Source organism: Aulonocara sp. 'chitande type north' Nkhata Bay, linkage group LG3 (genome assembly GCF_057382095.1).
Source record: "Aulonocara sp. 'chitande type north' Nkhata Bay isolate Kocher_YH1m ecotype deep benthic linkage group LG3, A_spYH_male_GT1.1, whole genome shotgun sequence".
NCBI lineage: Eukaryota > Metazoa > Chordata > Actinopteri > Cichliformes > Cichlidae > Aulonocara > Aulonocara sp. 'chitande type north' Nkhata Bay.
The window spans coordinates 47,748,640-47,768,604 of NC_141346.1; the positions used below are offsets into that span (position 1 = coordinate 47,748,640).

The 19,965-nt window shown below is 40.4% G+C and overlaps 3 protein-coding genes across 5 annotated transcripts in view; 1 reads left to right on the forward strand and 2 right to left on the reverse strand.

Moving 5' to 3' along the window:
• Positions 1–2,063: 2,063 nt before the first annotated feature.
• plin2 (perilipin 2) lies at positions 2,064–5,721 on the forward strand. Of its 2 annotated transcripts, none has more exons than XM_086283926.1 (8): positions 2,064–2,173; positions 2,409–2,454; positions 2,650–2,845; positions 3,112–3,194; positions 3,365–3,629; positions 4,197–4,375; positions 4,780–4,896; positions 5,030–5,721. In XM_086283926.1, the coding sequence occupies exons 2-8, from the start codon at positions 2,425–2,427 to the stop codon at positions 5,462–5,464; spliced, it is 1,305 nt and encodes a 434-aa protein (XP_086140052.1). In that variant the 5' UTR covers positions 2,064–2,173; positions 2,409–2,424; the 3' UTR covers positions 5,465–5,721. The 2 variants fall into 2 exon arrangements, with proteins under 2 accessions (XP_086140052.1, XP_086140059.1); XM_086283933.1 differs by lacking the exon at positions 2,064–2,173 and adding an exon at positions 2,299–2,318.
• Positions 5,373–8,570, reverse strand: cdca9 (cell division cycle associated 9). Of its 2 annotated transcripts, none has more exons than XM_086283951.1 (10): positions 8,351–8,570; positions 8,139–8,270; positions 8,027–8,064; positions 7,891–7,942; positions 7,687–7,751; positions 7,463–7,524; positions 6,871–6,963; positions 6,594–6,675; positions 6,310–6,396; positions 5,373–6,238 (listed from the first exon to the last, which is right to left on the reverse strand). In XM_086283951.1, the coding sequence occupies exons 1-10, from the start codon at positions 8,553–8,555 to the stop codon at positions 6,194–6,196; spliced, it is 861 nt and encodes a 286-aa protein (XP_086140077.1). In that variant the 5' UTR covers positions 8,556–8,570; the 3' UTR covers positions 5,373–6,193. The 2 variants fall into 2 exon arrangements, with proteins under 2 accessions (XP_086140077.1, XP_086140069.1); XM_086283943.1 differs by having other exon boundaries at positions 6,871–6,966.
• A 6,251-nt stretch (positions 8,571–14,821) lies between these two features.
• The window catches only part of LOC147335917 (uncharacterized), a 10,394-nt gene continuing 5,250 nt past the window's right edge, over positions 14,822–19,965 (reverse strand). The window contains exons 3-5 of the mRNA XM_086286125.1: positions 19,129–19,213; positions 18,619–18,816; positions 14,822–15,269 (exon numbers count right to left, since the gene is read on the reverse strand). Of these exons, the coding sequence (XP_086142251.1) occupies positions 15,062–15,269; positions 18,619–18,816; positions 19,129–19,213 (491 nt within the window). The 3' untranslated portion in view covers positions 14,822–15,061. The remainder of the gene's footprint in view (positions 15,270–18,618; positions 18,817–19,128; positions 19,214–19,965) is intronic.

Here is a 19,965-nt window from a genome sequence, read left to right on the forward strand (position 1 = left end):
AGCCAAAGATTACACCTCCGCAAACCTTAAGTATAGATTTCATCATGTCACGCTGATTATTCTTGGTTGTACTTTGAGTGCCATAAAATTGGGCAATCACCTGAACATGACGTGTTCAGTTAAAAATGATCCGATCAATGTCCAGTGCAACGTGGTATCTGAATGTAGGTGGGAGTGTGCAACTAAACCCAACGTGTGACACATTTTCAATAGATTGTCAGTTATTCAGTTTTTCTTATATAGTTATTCTGTAAAGCTTTGATCTTATTGTCCTTTATGCAGAATCTTGCTGTTTCCTGTAGCCAACATTTATTTGATCATATGGGTCCATTTAAAATGCATGAAGGCTGATAAATAGGCCCCACGGGTCCATCTGCTGAATCCAGGGTCCCAGTGTATTAACCAGCAGAGGAACCTGAGCTAAGCCCATGTTTCCTCATCTGGCCTCCAAATGTGTTGCATCCAACAAAACTGCATTAGCACTCAATTCACATTTTAATAACACGTACCAAAATAGAAATAAGCATTGACACTGGCAAGCAGATCCGAACCAGAGCCACACATCTGGCTCCGATGAGCGACTGGCAAACGCAGGCCTGTTTATCTGCTGGTAGACCACTGACGTACGGCACTGTTCAAGCCTTTACAACAGTCAGAAATCAATTAAGAGAGGTTACGTGTGGGTCAAATGTCTTGCAGTCATTTTTAAGAAATCCCCTAATCTTTCTTAGACGTTGCATGAGAGCAAATATACAGCTGGCCTCCCTGCATTGTGAGAAAATACTTTGACGGTGAATTAAAAAGGCCCTGGAGTGACTTTTTTTTTAAACTTCAACTCAATCTTCATTTTAACAATCACTGGGTAATTAAGACTGTGAAACTGTGAAATGACTTACAATTTGGGGGGTTTATGTAGCATCACACTAACAAACAGCTGATGAACATTAGGAACACTAGTTTTTCCCATGTGGTGATAAAAACCAGTCTGCTGTGAAAATGGCCTCAGTTTTTTAATATTTAACTCAAACGTGCATTGTGTGGTTTGTATATACACTCTAACTCCACAAACTGAAATCCTGTTTGTCCCTTCAGGCTTCTGCCAGTAGTTACTGTCCCCACACTGAATGATAAGATAATGTTTTGCTTTCAACAACAAAATACAAACATTTATTTACTGCATGAAACATAATGACACTTAGGTGTGTGTGTGTGGACTCATTTGGCCATATTTCATGCTGTATTGCCAATTATTTTCCTTTAATCTCAGTGCATTGGTGAACTGTTGCAGGTCCCATGTAGATGATGTGGGTTTGAGCTAATCAAGCCGGCTCACATAGATCCCGAAAAACGTGCCAAGTCTGAGCCTGCGCAAGACTGATTTACTGCACTCAGACCCCAAAGGGTCTCCAAAAGCCAACAGCTACAATATTTTTCATCAGGTTGGCTTTGTGATAATTGGAAATGATTAATTAAATAGACGTTTGCTGGGAAGCGTAACCGCTAAAGCAAAATATCATGTAATATAATAGGGAATCGTAGAGGGGCCAAATAATATTTTTAAAATGACAGTTTTACCTGTAATGTTGCAGTTGGTATTATATTTAAAGGATTCACATGACCAAACCAAACAGTTTGGATTTTTTTAAATTACCACAAACTACCAGGAACAACAGCCTTCTGGACCACTGACTGTTATGATGATTTATACAAAATATAATTTAAAAGGCAGTACGTTGTCATTTGTGTATTGTACTTGGAGACTGTAGGAGAAAAGGTGAAGAGGCTTTCATGTATTTCCTTTTCCTAGGACCCATGGTAAAGAAGTGCAGCCATATTCAGTGTAGACTACTCACAGCTTTGGAGCCACTGTTTCTGCTGTTGTATTAAAAATATGTACATTTTAAAAAGTGTCGTCACTGAACTTGAATGGCTGCTGAAAGGAGATGAAACCATGGGCTGAACTGTGTCACCGCCTGCTCATGTGACAGCTGATTTCAGAGGAATTCCCCGACCAAACTTTTACCCCGTTTACCTTTGCCCTACAAGCAGTAGCGACGCTACGTCACAGCGCTTGGCTAGATCTCGCGATAGCTGCTGCGCATAAAAACCGCCACAGCCTGCTCGCGCAGTATCAGTCAGCTCATTGACCGTTTGGAAATAGTTAAGTTACTCGGTAAGTGTCCACTGGTATCTGTTTCATTATGTGTTTTAACTGCTGTTTAATACAGTTGCATTGCCTTTCTATCGGTAGAAGGTTCACTTGAGCGTTTATTATTATGTAGCTAACTATGAGAAACTTTAAAGAACCTAATACGGAAGTAACAACCTCCAGTTTATCTGCTGTAAAATGTCGTGATTCTACGTGTTTGTTGTTTTCTTGAACTAAATCGCATTTTCTTTGTCTGCAGGTTTATCTGGACAGAAATGGCAACCGCTGAAGTTATTCCAACTCAGGTGAGTTAGTTTTTGCCCTCAGGTACTGTAGTTTTAAGTACATTTCGTGAAACTATGCTTTCAAATGTCTTATGTGGTTTACAATTTTAAAACCATGGGTTTACGCCGATAGCCCGTCACAAAATAGCACTCCGTAATGTTTAAAGGAGTTCGGAGACTTATACGTTAACTGTTTTCTTTCTGTTGGCTTTACAGAGTGTGGTGGAGAGGGTCGCCAGCCTTCCTCTGATCAGCTCCACCTATGGCTTGGTGTCCAGTGTGTACTCCAGCACAAAGGACAACCACCCGTACATCAAGACTGTGTGTGAGGCCGCGGAGCAAGGAGTCCGCACCATCACCTCAGTGGCTCTCACCACTGCTTCACCCATCATCGACAAGCTGGAGCCTCAGAGTAAGAACCATTCATCCGTCTGTAGGCGTGGTATTAGAGGTGGGAGGAGGTCAGAGTGAAACTGCAGGGATGATTAAACTGAGTCACGCTTTGTCTTTTCAAGTCAGGCCGTTGAGGCATTGCGACCTTTCACCCACTTATTATAATCAGGCAGAAATAAGCATCATAGCTTCTGATACGGTTTAGATTTTATACTTGTTTTACTTTTAAGCAACATTTACTTACTTTATTTAATCTTAAGCATTTTTTTGTTTTTTCTTCTATAGTTGCCATGGCCAATGATCTTGCCTGTAAAGGTTTGGACAAGATTGAGAAAACCCTGCCGATTCTTCACCAGCCCTCTGAGCAGGTATGCATTGATTCATCAGCAAGCTCAATTTCACAATGTGAAATGTGCTAATCTCCTCGGTTATCAGCCGTGACCTTTGTCCCATTTTTCACAATTGCTGTTTCCTCACAAACTTTAAACTCATCCTTTGCTGCAATCACTAAAATAAAAATGCATGTGGATCTCCCCAGATTGTGTCCAATGCCAAGGATGTAGTAACCACTGCTAAAGATGTCGTGACGGGCACAGTCTCAGACACTCTGACCAGCGTTGTGGAGAAAACCAGGGGCGCGGTGCACGGTGGGGTGGACAAGACCAAATCTGTCGTCAACGGCAGCGTGAGCACTGTACTGGAGAGCAGAGTGGCACGGCTCATCAGCAGCGGAGTCGACACAGCCCTGAGTACATCCGAGAGTCTGGTGGAGCAGTACTTACCTATGACTGAGGCTGAGCTGGGTGAGTGGAATCAAAAGACAAAGAAAAAAATGCCTCTATAGATTTTTCTTTAAATATTTAAGGAAATACTTCTAATGATTTACTTTTTACATATAATTTAAAAGGTGGATTTGTCTCCAGTTTGTTTTTCAGATAAACAGAATACAAATAAAAGCTAGCGAGATTAAGCTTGTGTGTGTGACAAGATGTGACAAAGTTCAGTTAGTGGTCCAGTTTCCAGAAAAGCTGACCGGATCACATTATGTGTGTAAATTTGCATTAGTGCCTTCATATAAAAAGAGCTGATCAGGCTGAGCTGTGGTGTTTTGAGGCTTATGAAACAGTCTTGATACTAGGATTCTTTCAACTGATCTCTTCTCACGGTCTGAACAAGTACAACTAATGTTTTTACACTTGTCCACACTTTAGGTTTTAAGAAAAACAAAAAAAACAAGACAACTTTATATAGCATTTCACTACATATCGTACTGTGTATGACTGTGTACGTGACAAATAAAATTTGAATTTGAATTTGAATTTAGTTTGTTGTTTGACTGGGATTTTCCATGTTTCCCTGCCTTTTAACAGAGCTGGAGGCAAAAACTGTGAAAAGCTTTGACAACAAGGAGCCGAACTACTACGTCCGCCTGGGCTCTCTCTCCACCAAGCTCCGCAAGAGAGCGTACAGCAGAGCCATGGTCCAGATACGAGATCGCAAGCAGCGCTGCATGGAGTTCATTTCTGAGCTGAACTCCACTGTTGACCTGGTGGGCCTCCTCCACACACACACACACACACACACACACACGCACGCTCTCTCTAACATAATGAGCAAGGAACAAGATTCACAGGAAGGGACTTTTTGTTTTTTGGAGGGGAGGTTATGACATTTACTCTTTTATTCCTGGATATCAAAGGAATGTTCGTTATACAAACACCCAGTATGTTTTAAAGTCACATATACAGTATTTAGACCATTTTTGAATATTTAACCCTTAAAAAGCGATGACACAACACATTCACTGACATCAGTAAATGCCACACTGTTTGCCAGCATCAGTCATCATGCCAATATTGGTTCATTTTATTATCCAGATGATAGAGCCATTCTGTCCTTTCACTGCTTTTGGACTTAAAAAAAAAACAAAACGTTTCCTGTGTTTTTCTTCAGATTGAGGTTGGCAGAAAGAACATTGACAGTGCTAACCAGATGGTGAACAAGAAGTTGAATTCCCTGGTTGCATGGAAGTCCAGTAGTCCAAACCAGGAGAACTGTCATGAGGCAGAGGTAAAGATTTACATTGAGATAAAATATTATCCATAAGATTCACTTATGATAGAGTACACAGCACTTATCTTATTGAATTAAAGTGGGAAAATAATGCAAATTTATTCAGATCTGTTCCTCTCCATCTATGCAGGTAATTGAGTCCCGCACTTTGACCCTAGCGCGTTCCCTCACCCAGCAGCTTCAGACCACCTGCCTTGTCCTCGTCTCCAGCCTGCAGGGTCTCCCCAACCACATCCAGCAGGAGGCGCTGTCCCTCGGCTACTCTGCCTCACAGGTGTACGCCAACTTCAGCAAAGCTAAGGCGCTGGGAGACCTGCCAGACACAGGGTTGACCAGCAGCAGAGTTCAGCTGAGCAAAATGAAAGAGTCCCTGGACAACGTCATGGATTATCTGATCAACAACACGCCACTCAACTGGCTGGTGGGACCTTTCTATCCACGGATGGCTCCCGAGCCCACTCCCATACCAGCATCTGAAGACAGCAGCACCTACACCACATCCTCCAGCTCTTCTACACAGGGACAGAGGGAGGAGCCCATGGAGGTGGAGATGGAATCCCTGTAGTGATCCATTACAATTTAAAGCTTAATATTCTGAATTTTGTGGCAATATTTGACAGCTTTGTATGCAAACTTTTACTTTATATTTTTTTAAAATCTCAACTGTATTAGCACAGAACCTGAAATGTAATTCCACAGTACCAAGAAAGTACATTTTATTAACTTGAGAATATTGAACTTTAATTGCACAATTTCATTCTCCACAATTATCATACAAATCATTTATCTAGAACAATAAACCTGTGCTTGCTTCAGTATAAACGTGTGAAATCTGTTCAGAGTTTGCATCAAGTTATTGGGGACTAATACTTGCTTTTAGTTTTACTATCATGAAATGTGTGTAAGCCATTACCTAGGCAGGGGCTAGCCCATACTACCTTCAGTTTAACCTGTACACTGATGGCATTTAAAGACATTCCTAAATAGGTTAATTACCCAATAACACTGGTCCCCATTTGGTTTCTATTACACAACATTTGCTCCACGTGGTACATTTAAGGAAAAACAAACTAACACCTCAGCTGCACATTTGAAATACCATCATACAAATAATTTGGCACTTAGTCATGAATTAACACTTAATCTTTTATTATTAGTTTTAAAACCCACACAAATGCATTGTAAATACACTGTTCAGCTGAACACGTATAATAGAAACTTCTTGAAGTTAAATGTGTTTCTGAGCTCCATCTGGACAGACATCCTGGACACGGGGATATTTGGGTTTCTTCGGTCATCTGTCGCAGCCACTCCGCTGTGACAGATAATCTATCAGACTCTGAAAAGTGAAATAACAGTTTCAAATGGAGTTTCTATGTACAGTTTGTAATGAAGTGGGCCTTCTCCTACCGAGAGCTTCTTAATCTGGCACCGCGCCACGTCATCCAGCATGTCCCAGTTAATGTCATCTTTAGTCTCTTCAGAAAAGCTCACCATCTATGAAGAGAAACACTTGACTTGTGAAAAACATCAATGTCTAGAATCTGTTAAACCACAGGACCTCAGCTCACATAAGGAACACTTTATTCAAAAATCTGACTCCATACACTGAACTCAAGAACAAGGACAAACTCCTTAGTTTTAGGCCAAGTTGGACTCTGAAATGTAGAGAAAGAAAAAAAAAAAAAAAGTACCAGCCCCTGTGCTGTGGTTACAGCGATATGTGCAGTAGAGCCTGCTGTAGAACAGTGCAGATCACCAGCAGAGACCACAGACCTGCGGGTCAACACAGAACTCACATCAGTGCATTTTAATGAGAGCTGACAGTATTTGTACTCGCCAACTATTTAAAAACAACGTAGGAGCTAAACGTCACAGTTTAGAGCATTAAAAAAATAAAATAAATAGTTTTAGCCAGAAACAAAACATATGCAGTACATGTTTCTGATCGAACAAAGGCGTCAAACAGACCTGAGTTTAAGTCTGGACTGGCTCAGCGGGGACAGGTCGTTGGTCTTGCAACTTGCCAAGCGGCGAGTTCTCTTGGTTATGACTGAGGAGGGTCTGCTGCAATTAGAGTGCTGGTGTTACAGCTGAACGGCCTTTCATTTTACCTGGTTGTTTGCATACTCCACTCCCCGTGTAGAACAAGTGGTTTTTTCCATGCCAACTAAAAAGCAGCAATGGCCAACCCCACATTTAAAAGTGCTCAGCGAGGGTTTTATGACCTGCTCAGACTGACGCTGGTGACCAACAAAAATTCAGTCAGGGGTTCTCTTGGGGGTCTTGGTATGTTACCAAGGTGGTACCATCAAAGAGTCAATATATCCTACTATATGTCATTTTCCTCTGATGATCTAAACTCTGTTCACAAACTAATGAGCTCCATTGATGTCATTACCTCCTGGGTATCTAGAAATCTTTGAGAACTCTTGGCAGGTGGAAGTAATGACAAACATACCAGTTAAGAAGAAAACCAGTTCAACTAACACTGGATAAGGCCTTGATCGGGTTCAGAGCAGTAAATAACCATGCACTATGTGACTTTGAGCCTAATCCTTACATGAGATTTCCAGTGCTGTTACTACAAACTAATGTCCTCGTCCTTTTAGTCTCCTTCACTCCCTAAACACAAAGACACAAAACAAGAAGACAGAAAATAAAGAAATGTAAACGATTGCTTTTATTCCCCAGAGATCGTGGGGTTTTTTTTTTTAATGAGGACAGGAAAGTTTAAAATCACAGTGACAGCCATGCCTGTGCAAATACACCTGCTGCATCACCTACCTTTGAGGTTTTGGATGAGACCCTGTGGGTTGGGGCAGACTGGTCTGGTGAATCAGTGGGTTTAGCTGCAAAAATACGAGTATAAATAATGGCAGCTAAACAAACCCAAAATAACTTGGAGAAATTGAGGTTTGTGTCTTTACCTATGACAAGATCAATTGTTAACCTCACTGGACAAAATGGAAAAATGTAGTTTGATTTCACCTCTTTTACTGGTTATCTGTTTGCGGGGCTGGGGTACCTCACCACACTCATTCTGCAAAAGGTCCAAGTACAACATATGATTAATAAAAAATAATAAAATTATAGACAGCAGATTATAACCAGAAACCCAACTCACCTTACTGGCTATTGATTCCTCACTGGCGAATTCCTCCTCTACAAGAGAAAACAGTCGGTAGTTGTTGTTCATGTAAGACGCTCAAAAATAACAAAAATCACGGAGGACTCACCGCTTATTAAATCCCCTATGAGGGTGTTTTGAAGAGAAGGAGGCATCTTCATCAGCTCCACTTTGAATACTTTTTCCACTGTGGCCAGCGTGTTCTCCATTTTGGCCTCCATCTCGTTTACGCGCTCTTGGGCTGTAAGGAAAGATGGATGGACGTCAGAAATGAAGTATGAAGCTTTACGTGGGTGCGGCTGCAGCGAGGCTGCACCTCACCTTCTTTCTCAAACTGTTGGATGAATAGAGCCAGCTTGCTGCGCCGCATTTCCCGGCTCAGCTCTTCTTTACTCTGCACGCTTCTTGTGTTTTTCGTCCGCCGCGACGCCATCTCCCCACGCTGCTTCGGTGGACTCGAGTTTGCGATCAAATAACTAGACAGCCGAACACCTGACACCGCAGCACTTTTAATGAAGATATCCATGCGCGCAGCGGGGTGGAAGTAATGAGGTTATTCTGACCGTGTTGCTTGGCGAAAGGATACACTTCACAGTGATCAGCCACAAAACTTGAACTAATGTTAAAGAAACTAACTGTAATCAGAATTTGCAACATTTTTTTTATTTCACCACTGGGTGGCAGTGTTTTACAAGACATTGTTTTATGAAATGGACATCCAGAAAAGTATTCACTTGATTTACTCAAGAGTTTGTAATTGTCACTTTTCAGATTTTCAGGTTTCACTTTAGAAGTTTGTTGAAAAACAGCAAACAAACCTCTGTGATTGTGACCTTTGTGAATCTGACATGTTCCAGATTCACAAATCTGACATGTTTATGTATAATCCGGATTATACATAACTTTCCATATGTATGTCTTACTCTCCAAAATTGTACAGGAAATCTGTCTTCAAAAAAACAGTCTTAGTCCAACACAACGGAAATAGGAAAAACGAAAACACAAATAGGAAAAAACACAACGGAAGTGTTTCTGGGGATAACCCGCGATCATTTCATATCGGGTAAATTACTAAATACAAGCTTTCTAACATAAGTATTTTCATTATTTACTAGACTATCATTGTGGTTTCTGATGAGTGCAAAACCACATAGTTGCATGCATTGTGGGCTTCCTGTCGTGCTTTCTAAGTTAGCAAGCTCTAAAGTAGAAATACTGAAATGTTTATGTTTATTTTGTGGGCAGAAAGAACGATAATCCATTGAGTCCGGACTTTATTCCATCTATTTTTAACTACGTTTCATCTCCAGAGAAAAGGAGAACAAAAATGAGACTGGATGTGTTCAACAGAAGACAGAAAGCAAAGCTACAACGGATAGAGCAAATAAAGCTATCTGCAGAAGGCATCCCTCCAAGGTGAATATATCAAAGTCTTTCTGTTGCATGTTGATTTGGTCTCTTATTCTAACTGTCATACTTAAATTAATGTATGTAAAAGATCTTAATCTGTTCATCCCCACTTTATCCTACTCGGTAAAATTATAAACCACAACGTTTCTGCACAATTGGGTTCTAAGTTTAGTACAAGCTAGTAGTGGTATCATGTACTGTAGTAGTATACTGTAGGAATAGAATAATTGACACAAATGCGGTTTACATCTTAACACCTCCCTTACTACACTTCTTTTGTGTTTTCACCAGTCAACCAAGTGAATATCCCCAAGATAATAGCAAGAATCCTACTGCAGACCAAACTCCCATCTCACAGCTTTTGAAGGACTTCACCAATGAAGAACCTGGAAATGATGTCCAGCCTGTTCTCCATGAGAATGTTCTATTATGTAGCACTGAAACATGTGGTAAACGCCTCCAGTCTCTTGAGCAAGATTGCCAAGCTCTTAGGACTGAAAATGTGTTGCTGAAAGAAAAAACGAGTAACACTACACTGCATATTTTCAGTGTAGGGTTGATGTTCTTACTGGTTTACCAACATATACAATTCTCATTCCTGTTTTTCGTTTTGTGGCTCCTTTTCTCCAACTTAAATCTTGTTAAACATGTTTTCAGCAGTACATGTCAACGTTAATGAAGCTTTGAATGAACTTGTCCTTTGACTTTTTGGATTTTTATTTCAAAATTGACTCAACCACTGTTTCAAAGCTTTTCAAACACTGTATCAGTGTGATGCATTGTAGACTGGTGCCAAGTCTAGTGTTGTGGCCTGACAGAGAATCCCTAAGACAATCTCTGCCATGTGCATTTCGGAAGAGCAGCTTTGAGAAGACTGTTTGCATCATAGATTGTTTAGAAATAGTTCTAGAGAAACCGAGTAGATTGTTATCCAGTGCTCAGTGTTACTCCTTGTACAAGTTACATCACACAGTAAAATATTTAATTGCAATTTGACCTCAAGGTTCCATTTGTTTCGTCTCCTCTGGATGGAAAAGATGAGATAAGATAACCTTTATTAGTCCCAAAGACCTGCGAAATCTCTCCGCCCCACACCGTGGGTGCCGCAGCCTGCCACTGAAGGAGCTGCTCAGTGCTGTTGGAGCTTCCTGCATGGGGTGGGAGATGTTGTCCAACAGGGATGACAGCTTAGCCGCCGTTCTCCTGTCACTCACCACCTCCACTGGGTCCAGAGGGCATCCTAGAACAGAGCTGGCCCTTCGGATCAGCCTGTTCAGTCTCTTCCTGTCCACCCCAGCAGACCACACCGTAAAAGATGGCTGAGGCCACCACAGAGTCATAGAAGGTCTTCAGGAGTGGGCCCTCCACCCCAAACGACCTGAGTCTCCGCAGCAGGTACAGCCTGCTCTGCCCTTTCCTGTAGAGGGCGTCCGACTTATGAGTCCAGTCCAGTTTGTTGTACAGATGAACGCCAAGGTACCTGTAGCTGTCCACAGTCTCGATGTCCATACCTTGGCTGTTCAGTGGTTGCAGTGGAGAATGCTTGTGCCTGCGGAAGTCTACCACCAGCTCCTTGGTTTTACTGGCTTTGATCTGGAGGTAGTTCAGCTGGCACCAGTCCACAAAGTCTTGGGTCAGTCCTCTGTACTCCTTGTCGTCCCCATCAGTGATGAGGCCGACTTTTGCAGAGTCATCAGAGAACTTCTGCAGGAAGCACTGGGTGGAGTTGTGGGAGAAATCTGCAGTGTAGATGGTGAAGAGGAACGGAGCCAGAACTGTTCCCTCTGGGGCCTCCGTACTGCAGACGACCCTGTCCAACACTCAGCCCTGAGTTCTCACATACTGTGGTCAGTCGGTGAGGTAGTCCAAAATCCAGATAGTGAGGTGATGGTCCACTCCAGAGATCTCCAGCTTGTCCTTCAGAACCGTGGGAAGAAAAGTGTTGAAGGCACTGGAGAAATCAAAGAACATGGTTCTCACAGAACACCAGGTGTCTAGCTTCTCTCAGGATACATATAAAAGAGTAATAGGAGTTCTCTGTCAACAGTACATGATCTTGCAAAGCACTGTCCCCATAACTTTCACAGACATAGACAGAGAAAATGATGTGACCTATCTAGACAAGATTGTGGGTGCATGTTGTGCGCTTACAAATGTATCTGAATCTGTGGTGCCCTTCCAGTGATGTAAATGAAAATGATGTGACTGATGATCTCAAACAACAAATACACATTATTAACTCTCACTTTTTGTTTGCTTATTGTGACTTGACTTTGGAAGGGAAAGCTTTACTTGTCCTACAAATATCAAAATAAGAGAATGGCAGATGCTCGCTATTTTTTGATCTTCACATCCATCTCAAATGATTTCCACTAACCACATTTCATATTCCTGATTGACAGATACAGATCAGAATCAAAATCAGAAAAACAGTTTTATTGCCTTTGTCACTGAACTCTACAAACTAGCCACTTGCTTCAGTAGTAAGGTGCAATATAAAACACTGAATTATATTAATAACAAAAATAGCATTAGCATAGCAATTTTAATTTAGGTTCGATGATCTTCCCCACTTGTGTGCGGCATTGGCAGAGGTTATGATACAGTTGGTCTTGCAGCAGTCAGAGGTGGGAAAGCTGGGAGGCCAGGATGATCTTTTGCAGATTTCTCTTTGTTATTTTGTTTAGAGTTGTTAAAAATGATGTCCTTGCTTTGCTGATACTCAACTTTCTTTGAAGACTCCTCACTTAGTATGGCCCACTTGCACTTCTTAGATGTAACAGCTATCTCTTCTTTTTTTCCACCGGTATGCTGCCATGTGCTGAGCAACACAGCTGACACATGTGAGCAGCTCTCACCAAGGCCAGCTGTGCAGTTACAGTGTGCTCCCAAGACAACCTGTCTTTTTCTCACTACTGCCCATGGCTTTAACTGCGGGTCATTAAGCCTTTGGGAATGTTGAACCTATAAATACAATTACAAATGTTAACAATCTTGGTTACGTACATCAAAAATGAAAAATTGCTACTGACAACCAGACGCGCGCAAATATACAACCAACATCAAGCACTCATACAAAATGACTGTAGCAACAAAGATATTGATGATAAATATTAAGATAAATAGATAAAAATGTACCTATTTTGTACCTATCTTGTTAAAGCTACAAATAAACATATAAGTATAAAAGGACAAGTATGTGGACAAATATATGTCATGGTGTAAAAAAGTGACAGGGTGCAGTGAGGCGTGATTAATTCTGTTCCACATGTGTGGACCTGACCCAAGTGGATGAATTAAAGAGTCTGATAGCAGCGGGAAGGAATGCCCTCCTGTAACGTTCCCTCAGACAGCGAGGTTGTGGGAACCTGTTGCTGAAACTGCTCTTCAGATTTGTTCTTAGATGGGGGTGGGATATATTTAATAAATCACAAGCTTAACAGGCCTTTTTCTGAGCCACTGAGAAGTCAACTACCTTCCACTGGTCACGTGACACCTTAAATAACCAACATCCACACAACTTAACCTTGTAGCTGTGTGTAAAGTGAATGTGCTTTTTGTCTTTCATCAGTTCAGAAAAAAACATGACTGATTATTCTGACTACTATATATTTATCGATTCTGTGACACTTAAACTAATGTCTTGTTAAAGTTGGCAGAGATTATTTTGAAGCAGGGGATGTTGGGTGTCTCCTGAGCACACGATCACTGATCCACTGATCCAAATGCAAACAGCCCAAACACCCATTAAAGAAACAGGTTAGCTTCTAAGGTGCTCTATAGTTGTCTAATGCAGCAGTCCCCAACCCCCGGGCCATGGACCCAGTTTCTGGCAAATACCGGTGTTCTGACAAACCATCCTACTTTGGTAAAACGTCCTTCCGTAAGTAGTTTATGCACTTTTCTGCTGTCACAGAGTAATTCCAGGACAAATTTTAGTAGGTATGATGGTTTGCCACTTAACTTTGCCCATCAGAGTATGCTTGTAGCTCATATTCATTCTCATATTTCTCATATTCTCATAAAGCCAGGAAGGTTTGCCACTTCACACTGGCCCTTTAAAAAAAATCTGTGTGAAATTTCATTTGGGGAGGGGGGATGGGACCCCTTTCTGCAAGCTGCACTACATGAGAGACATCTCCATTATGAGGTAAGATAAAGGTCAATATTTTACATGTTTTTAGTGAAATAAATGTATATAAATAATAAATATATCACCCCACTTTTCAGTTATTTATTTGTAAAAAATGTTTGTGTTGGTCTTTCACGTGGAATTCCAATAAAATTCATGTTTGTGACACAATGTGGAAAAGTTCAAGGGGGCCGAATACTTTTGCAAGCCACTGTATGTGTGTATATGTATATATATATGTATATATATATATATATATATATATATATAAATATATATAAATATATATATATATAAATATATATATATATATATATATATATAAATATATATATATATATATATATAAGTTTGTCACATTTGAAATATAATTCTAATATAGCTGTTCTTAATGTATTTTCTTTAAAACCCAGTGTCTGTGTATGTGTGTGAGTGTGTAAAGTAGCACAAAAGGAGCAGGTGCTAATTTTTATTTATTGTTTCATTTGTAATTTTTACAGCTTGGGAAAACTGTAAAAACTGCATATTTAGTTATTGTTATAAATCTCCCTGTAACACCATTTTTCTGTGTTTATGTTATCTGAAAATATAGAAAACATAACATAACAAAAATGTACTTTTCATAATATTAATATTAAATAACTTTAGAAAGACTTCAATTTGATGCTTTAAATTTAATATAATAAAAAATATCTATTTTATATGTAAAATAATCTTAAAATATTATTGTACAAAAATGGCAGCAATTTAATTTGTTTAATAGTTTTAGCTGATCGTCTGTGACACCAGGAAGACCGTACACCTGCATCTCTACCAACTTGCATTGCAGTTTCTGGGCTCTCCAGCCTCTTTGTTCCACATTTCCTCTAATGCAGGAGAAATTATCTCCAAGAAAAGAAACTCGACCATCACACAGTGGAACAAATTCTCTTCTCAAACAAAAACCAAACGGATAACCTTAAATGCATCACGTTTTTACTCTACAAGTTCATAAGCATTCTCCCTTTTCAGTTCTACCTCCTGGTCAAACATATGTATAAGAAAATTGGCCCAGTATCATATTATTTATACACACAGCGGTCTTTCTGTCCAGTGATTAATTGCATGAGTTCATGGAGGCAGGACCTCACAGCAGAAGCGTACTCCATAATGTGTTGTACATTATTATATGTATATTATATGTATTTTTCATGTATTGTATTTACCAACATCAAGAAGTCACAAGTAAAGAAAGACCACACCATGGCGCATAAGCAACGTTTATTGACCAAATTTATCTATTAAACAAATAGACGTAACATTTTTTTCACCTCCCAAAAAGCAAAGCAACGGCAGCCCAATATCAGAGAGAATTGTGAACTCGTCATAATGAAGCAGTTCATTTTGTAGATTCAAGCTGCTCTTCATACTTTTGGCCATCAGGCGTCACCAGAGGACTGTGTTGAAAGTCCCACAGAGGCTCTGCAAACACAGGTCACTGATGGACTTGGTCACTCAGGCCTGTGAATCCAGTTCCTGAAGAACTCCGTCACCATCCTCTGCAGGAATATCGCAGCAAGCTTCTCTCTGTCACCATAAAGTATCACAGCCAGTCCGTCAGTCTGGTGGTAGATGAGATGGAAACGAAACCAGGAACACACACACAGGACATAGAGCAAAATGGCATCTTCACCGTGTCCGTCCATTGCAGCTTCAAGTCTGTTAGAGGGAAGAACAAACCATAAGTCACAGTCAGCGATAGCTGCAGACACGTTAAAGAAAACACTGTAGTACCTTTTAAACAAGTAAACCTGAAGGAAACTTGGAGCAGCTAACAGGCAAAAGTCAACCAAATTTAGGAACAACGTTAAAACAGTACATTTAATCCTTAAGTTAAGTCCCTTTATTAGAGATCCTTCTGTTTCAAGGGTTCACTGCAGTGAAACTGGCTGCATTATAAATCTAAACCAGAATGTAAAAGAAGAATGAATACAGAACCACAGACTACCCTCTCTCTGAGTACTCATTTTCATATTCTTGTCTTGTTGGCTTGCCTCTCACTGGTTCTTACATATTTTTCACTCAGACAAATTGGCTGGTTAGCCAGGGACTGACATGTGAGCATCAACTAAACGCACCTACACAGTAAAAGGTTTTTTTTTTTTTTAAATGAAACAAGTTGCTTTGGACTCATCGGATGTCATTGACTCGCAGACACCTGTCCCTGAATGTTTAAAATATAAATAAATAAAATACTAATAAATAAAAATTAGCACCTGCCCCTTTTGCTCTATTTTCCACTGCTGTAATCATACACACTGGGTTTGTCTCAGTGGAGAAGCTTTTTCTAGATCCTGGCAGCTCCCAGAGATGGTACAAAGTTTTACTATCCGCCCCTGATCAGAACGTTTTTTTTCCTAATTCTGAAACTTTTTGAGAATGAGGAGATTAAGGTTCTCTGAAGAAAAGAAATTTCTCTTCCCCTTTCTCCCAAAGTAAAAGTAAACTTCAAATTCATGAATGAGATCTACCAAACTCATGAATTCCTAAGATTGACATTTAATCTAGACATGAGCACGAAGGACTGATGAAGGACTAATGTAAATGAAGCTCGGCGCACAAAGCGCAGGTTCAGGAACAGGTTCAGGGACAGAGAGATGTGTCCTCTTTTGTTGACTTTGTTGATAAGCTGATTGAAAACTTCAGCAAACGTTTTGATAGCTTCAGCTTTGGACAGCAGTTCATAAAGAACCCATTTCTCATCACTGATGTCAGAGGATTCTCAAAGGAAGTCACACAGCACTTCAAGAGGGCAAATGCTGGGCCTCTTCAAATGCAACTGGTTGGGCTCTAAGCAGATGTGGCCCTGAAAGCAGTTTGGAAGAACTGAACCTGCCACTTTCTGGCTCCAAATGGTCTGAGACAGCTCAATTTAGTGTCAAAATTAACAACAAAATGTGTAAAAATATTCAGCGCACAGAGAGAGCAGCAGCAGCACAGAGAGAGCGCACTCTCACAGTTTTGTAGTTGTTGTATAACTTGTCATATTTGCTCAATCCAGCATAAACATTGAATGAACACTTTATATAAAGTTTCAAACTAAAATGCAGTCTTTACTGCAACTGAGCTGATTTGTTCTTTTTTTAGTTTAAATTTGGACAAATCTGTTAACACTACCATTACAGACAAGTTTTGTTTAATGTACAAACACTACCTTCAAGTGTTTGTATTTGAAATCAAAAGTGTGTAAATCTTACCTTTATCCACAAGAGAGGCAGACTTCACCAAGTCGGTGTCGGCGTTCTTCGACGAACACAGGACACACCTCTCTCCCTCTCGCAGTCCGTGTGTCTCTCTGCAGTGTGAACTTGGCTCAGGAAATGGCAACGGAAAGAAGCTCTCATCCAATTTTTGTATTACTGTGAGAACTCATTTCTACATTTGAATGTGATGTAGGCAGGTCTGATGTATGGATGGATGTGTGAATGTGAGGGTGTTCAACATTTGTTTGTATTATACTATAAAAATTTCAATAAAAATATATGGAAAAAACAACTTGTTAATTTGTTATCATTTTATAAACATTATTAATTATTTTACATTATTTTACATTCATTATTTTACATTTCCGTGTTTTTAATTATCATTTTTCGTAAATCCCATTTTTGGTGTGCGTCTCTCTCAATTTTCCTGCGATTGAGTGAACAACATACTCAGAGCCCTGCTGCCACTACATTAGTGTGACCAAGTGGTCGGCGGGGTTATAAAAGAAATGGTAATAAAATGACAACGCCACCAAGGGGAATTTCACCCCCAGGAAATTCCTATTTAAGGAAAATAGATTAAAGGAATAAGAGAGGCCGCACAGATTCAAGGATGCACACCGACGCAGGTTGGCTCCAATATCAATAATTTTGTTTATAGTGAAAATAGATGAAATATTAGAAAACAAAATGTAGCGTCCCAGGCCAGACTGACAGACTTGCCAGACTTGCCTCTGTTCACTGAAATAAACCAGAGCAATACGTTAAAAGAGTAAAAGGACTCTGAGCGTCAGGCTCGCTACATATCATAAAAACTAAAACTTCAATCTTTAATAAAAGAAATCACACATGCACACCAAACTGGAAGGCTTACACCCCACAAATCAAACTACAACTCGTGCTGGTGGCAATAGTTCAGGCCTTGATCACAAGCCAGTCTGGCTCCCCACAGGCTGAGATCGGCAACTGAGGCGGTTTCAAGTTCCCAGCACGACACGCGGGCAGAGGATCGCTCCAGCCCGATCACCGAGGCGTGGGTACAAGCAACAATCCAGAATATAATAAAACCAGGCGCACCAGAAAAAGGTTAGCCCACTTAATAAAAACAATTCCACAAAAATAAAAGATGAGACCAAAAAGACGAGACAAGACAAGAGAGCAGCTCCACCGAGCAGGAGCCCTCAAACCGACTATAGGCAGGCGTCTTGATTCTCCAATTAAGGTTAGGCGATTTGCCACGGAGAGGTGAAGGCAGCAATCAAACCCTAAAACAAAGGATAAATATAACCTTAGCCTCTTGTAGCTGTGAATGCTAATAAAAGCAGTTCTAACGGCTTACCCCAGGACCGGAGGCGCTTTGGTGCAGATAACGAGCACCTCTCTCTGCAACGCTGGAATTAAACAGAAACGGCCGCGCTACAACAGGGCCGCAAAACTACACTAAACCAACTTATTGGCAGATAATATTAGTTTTGTTTTATCACATATCAATATTATTTTATTATCAAATTTGGTTATTTTGGTCATTCAAATCTGGCTTCCCCATCACTCACTCACTGATAGATACAGCTTTTGAAAATCTAAGAGCTCTGTTGAAGGACTCTGTGCAGGTTAAAAATCAATGTGTGGAATAATAACAAAGAAAGGTAACCTTTATTTATTTTAATGAACTCATTATCAAACTTTAAACAACATCAACAATGTTTAATCTGTGAAGGCACTGCTGGATGCTGAAGGCCCCTGCTTCCCAGCTCTGCGTGGAGGCTGTGCGAACACAGGTCACTGATGGTCTTGGTCACTCAGGCCTGTGAATCCAGTTCCTGAAGAACTCCGTCACCATCCTCTGCAGGAATATCGCAGCAAGCTTCTCTCTGTCACCGTAAAGTATCACAGCCAGTCCGTCGGTCTGGTGGTAGATGAGATGGAAACGAAACCAGGAACACACACACAGGACATAGAGCAAAATGGCATCTTCACCGTGTCCGTCCATTGCAGCTTCAAGTCTGTTAGAGGGAAGAACAAACCATAAGTCACAGTCAGCGATAGCTGCAGACACGTCAAAGAAAACACTGTAGTACCTTTTAAACAAGTAAACCTGAAGGAAACTTGGAGCAGCTAACAGGCAAAAGTCAAACAAAATTAGGAACAGGGCCGTGCAGAGAGGTTTAAAGGGGCGGGTGCTCAAAGTTAAAAAGGGGCACATTGAACCAGGCTGAATAACAACACACATTCATCAAGAATCTAATATCATCGCATCATACATATCACTGTTGTGAGGTGGCGACAAGGCAAAGCATACGTAGCTGATGTTTTACCTGATGGGTACAATGTTGCTGTTGAGGGGTTTCTGCTGCTCCTGCTGCTGATAGTGCTGGAGGGCAGGGCTGTGTTGATCTGAGACTGTAGACATTTAAAAAGTCCATAGGAGAGATGGTAGCTGATTAAACAAGTGTCATGAGATAATAACAAAATGCAAAGATTGGCAACAAAAAACTGTGAGAAATAATTTGGGCTCTGCCTGTGCATCACTCTTTGCTTCTCTTCTTCCTTCCATCCCATCATTTCATATATCACTCTCCACTTGCTGTCTATCTGACAACAAGGCACGACTTGCTATTGCAATAAACTATAATCTAATTATCCACACCTAACAACTCTTGCACTTAATCTATAATAAAATGATGACAGAAAAATGTTATAGCACTGCCTTTAGTAGCCTCACACAGCTCCTGCTGTTTCCTCCTCATGTCCTTACCAGCCATGTCTGGACAATGTTATATCATGAGTAATATTTTTTTTAAAAAATCCATATACATAAAACACACACACATGCACACACAGGGACATTTTAGACCTTCAGAATACTGTATATACTATGGGCATCATGGTGCTGATCCAGAATCCTTACATTATTATTTATTACTAGAGCTACAATAATAAAGCAATGAGGAGGGGGAAGTAATAAATATGAAATAATGTATTTATGATGATTCCATTTGTTTCACTATCCACTCTGTGCAGGGCAAAGCTTATTACATGTTTAAACTGTAGAGATACAATCATTTTACTGCTGTAAAAGCCAACTTTTGTCTTATTTAAAATATAAATCTAATATAATCTGCTTCTTAATGTGTGTTCTTTAACTGAACTCT

Coding starts and splice junctions, on each gene's coding strand:
- plin2 (XM_086283926.1), top strand. CDS start 2,425: ATGGCAACCGCTGAAGTTATTCCAACTCAG. Junction 2,455..2,649: donor CTGAAGTTATTCCAACTCAG/GTGAGTTAGTTT, acceptor TTGGCTTTACAG/AGTGTGGTGGAGAGGGTCGC. Junction 2,846..3,111: donor CGACAAGCTGGAGCCTCAGA/GTAAGAACCATT, acceptor TTTCTTCTATAG/TTGCCATGGCCAATGATCTT.
- cdca9 (XM_086283943.1), bottom strand. CDS start 8,555: ATGGATATCTTCATTAAAAGTGCTGCGGTGTCAGGTGTTCGGCTGTCT. Junction 8,271..8,350: donor CCAACAGTTTGAGAAAGAAG/GTGAGGTGCAGC, acceptor CTTTCCTTACAG/CCCAAGAGCGCGTAAACGAG. Junction 7,525..7,686: donor TCTCATCCAAAACCTCAAAG/GTAGGTGATGCA, acceptor CTTTGTGTTTAG/GGAGTGAAGGAGACTAAAAG.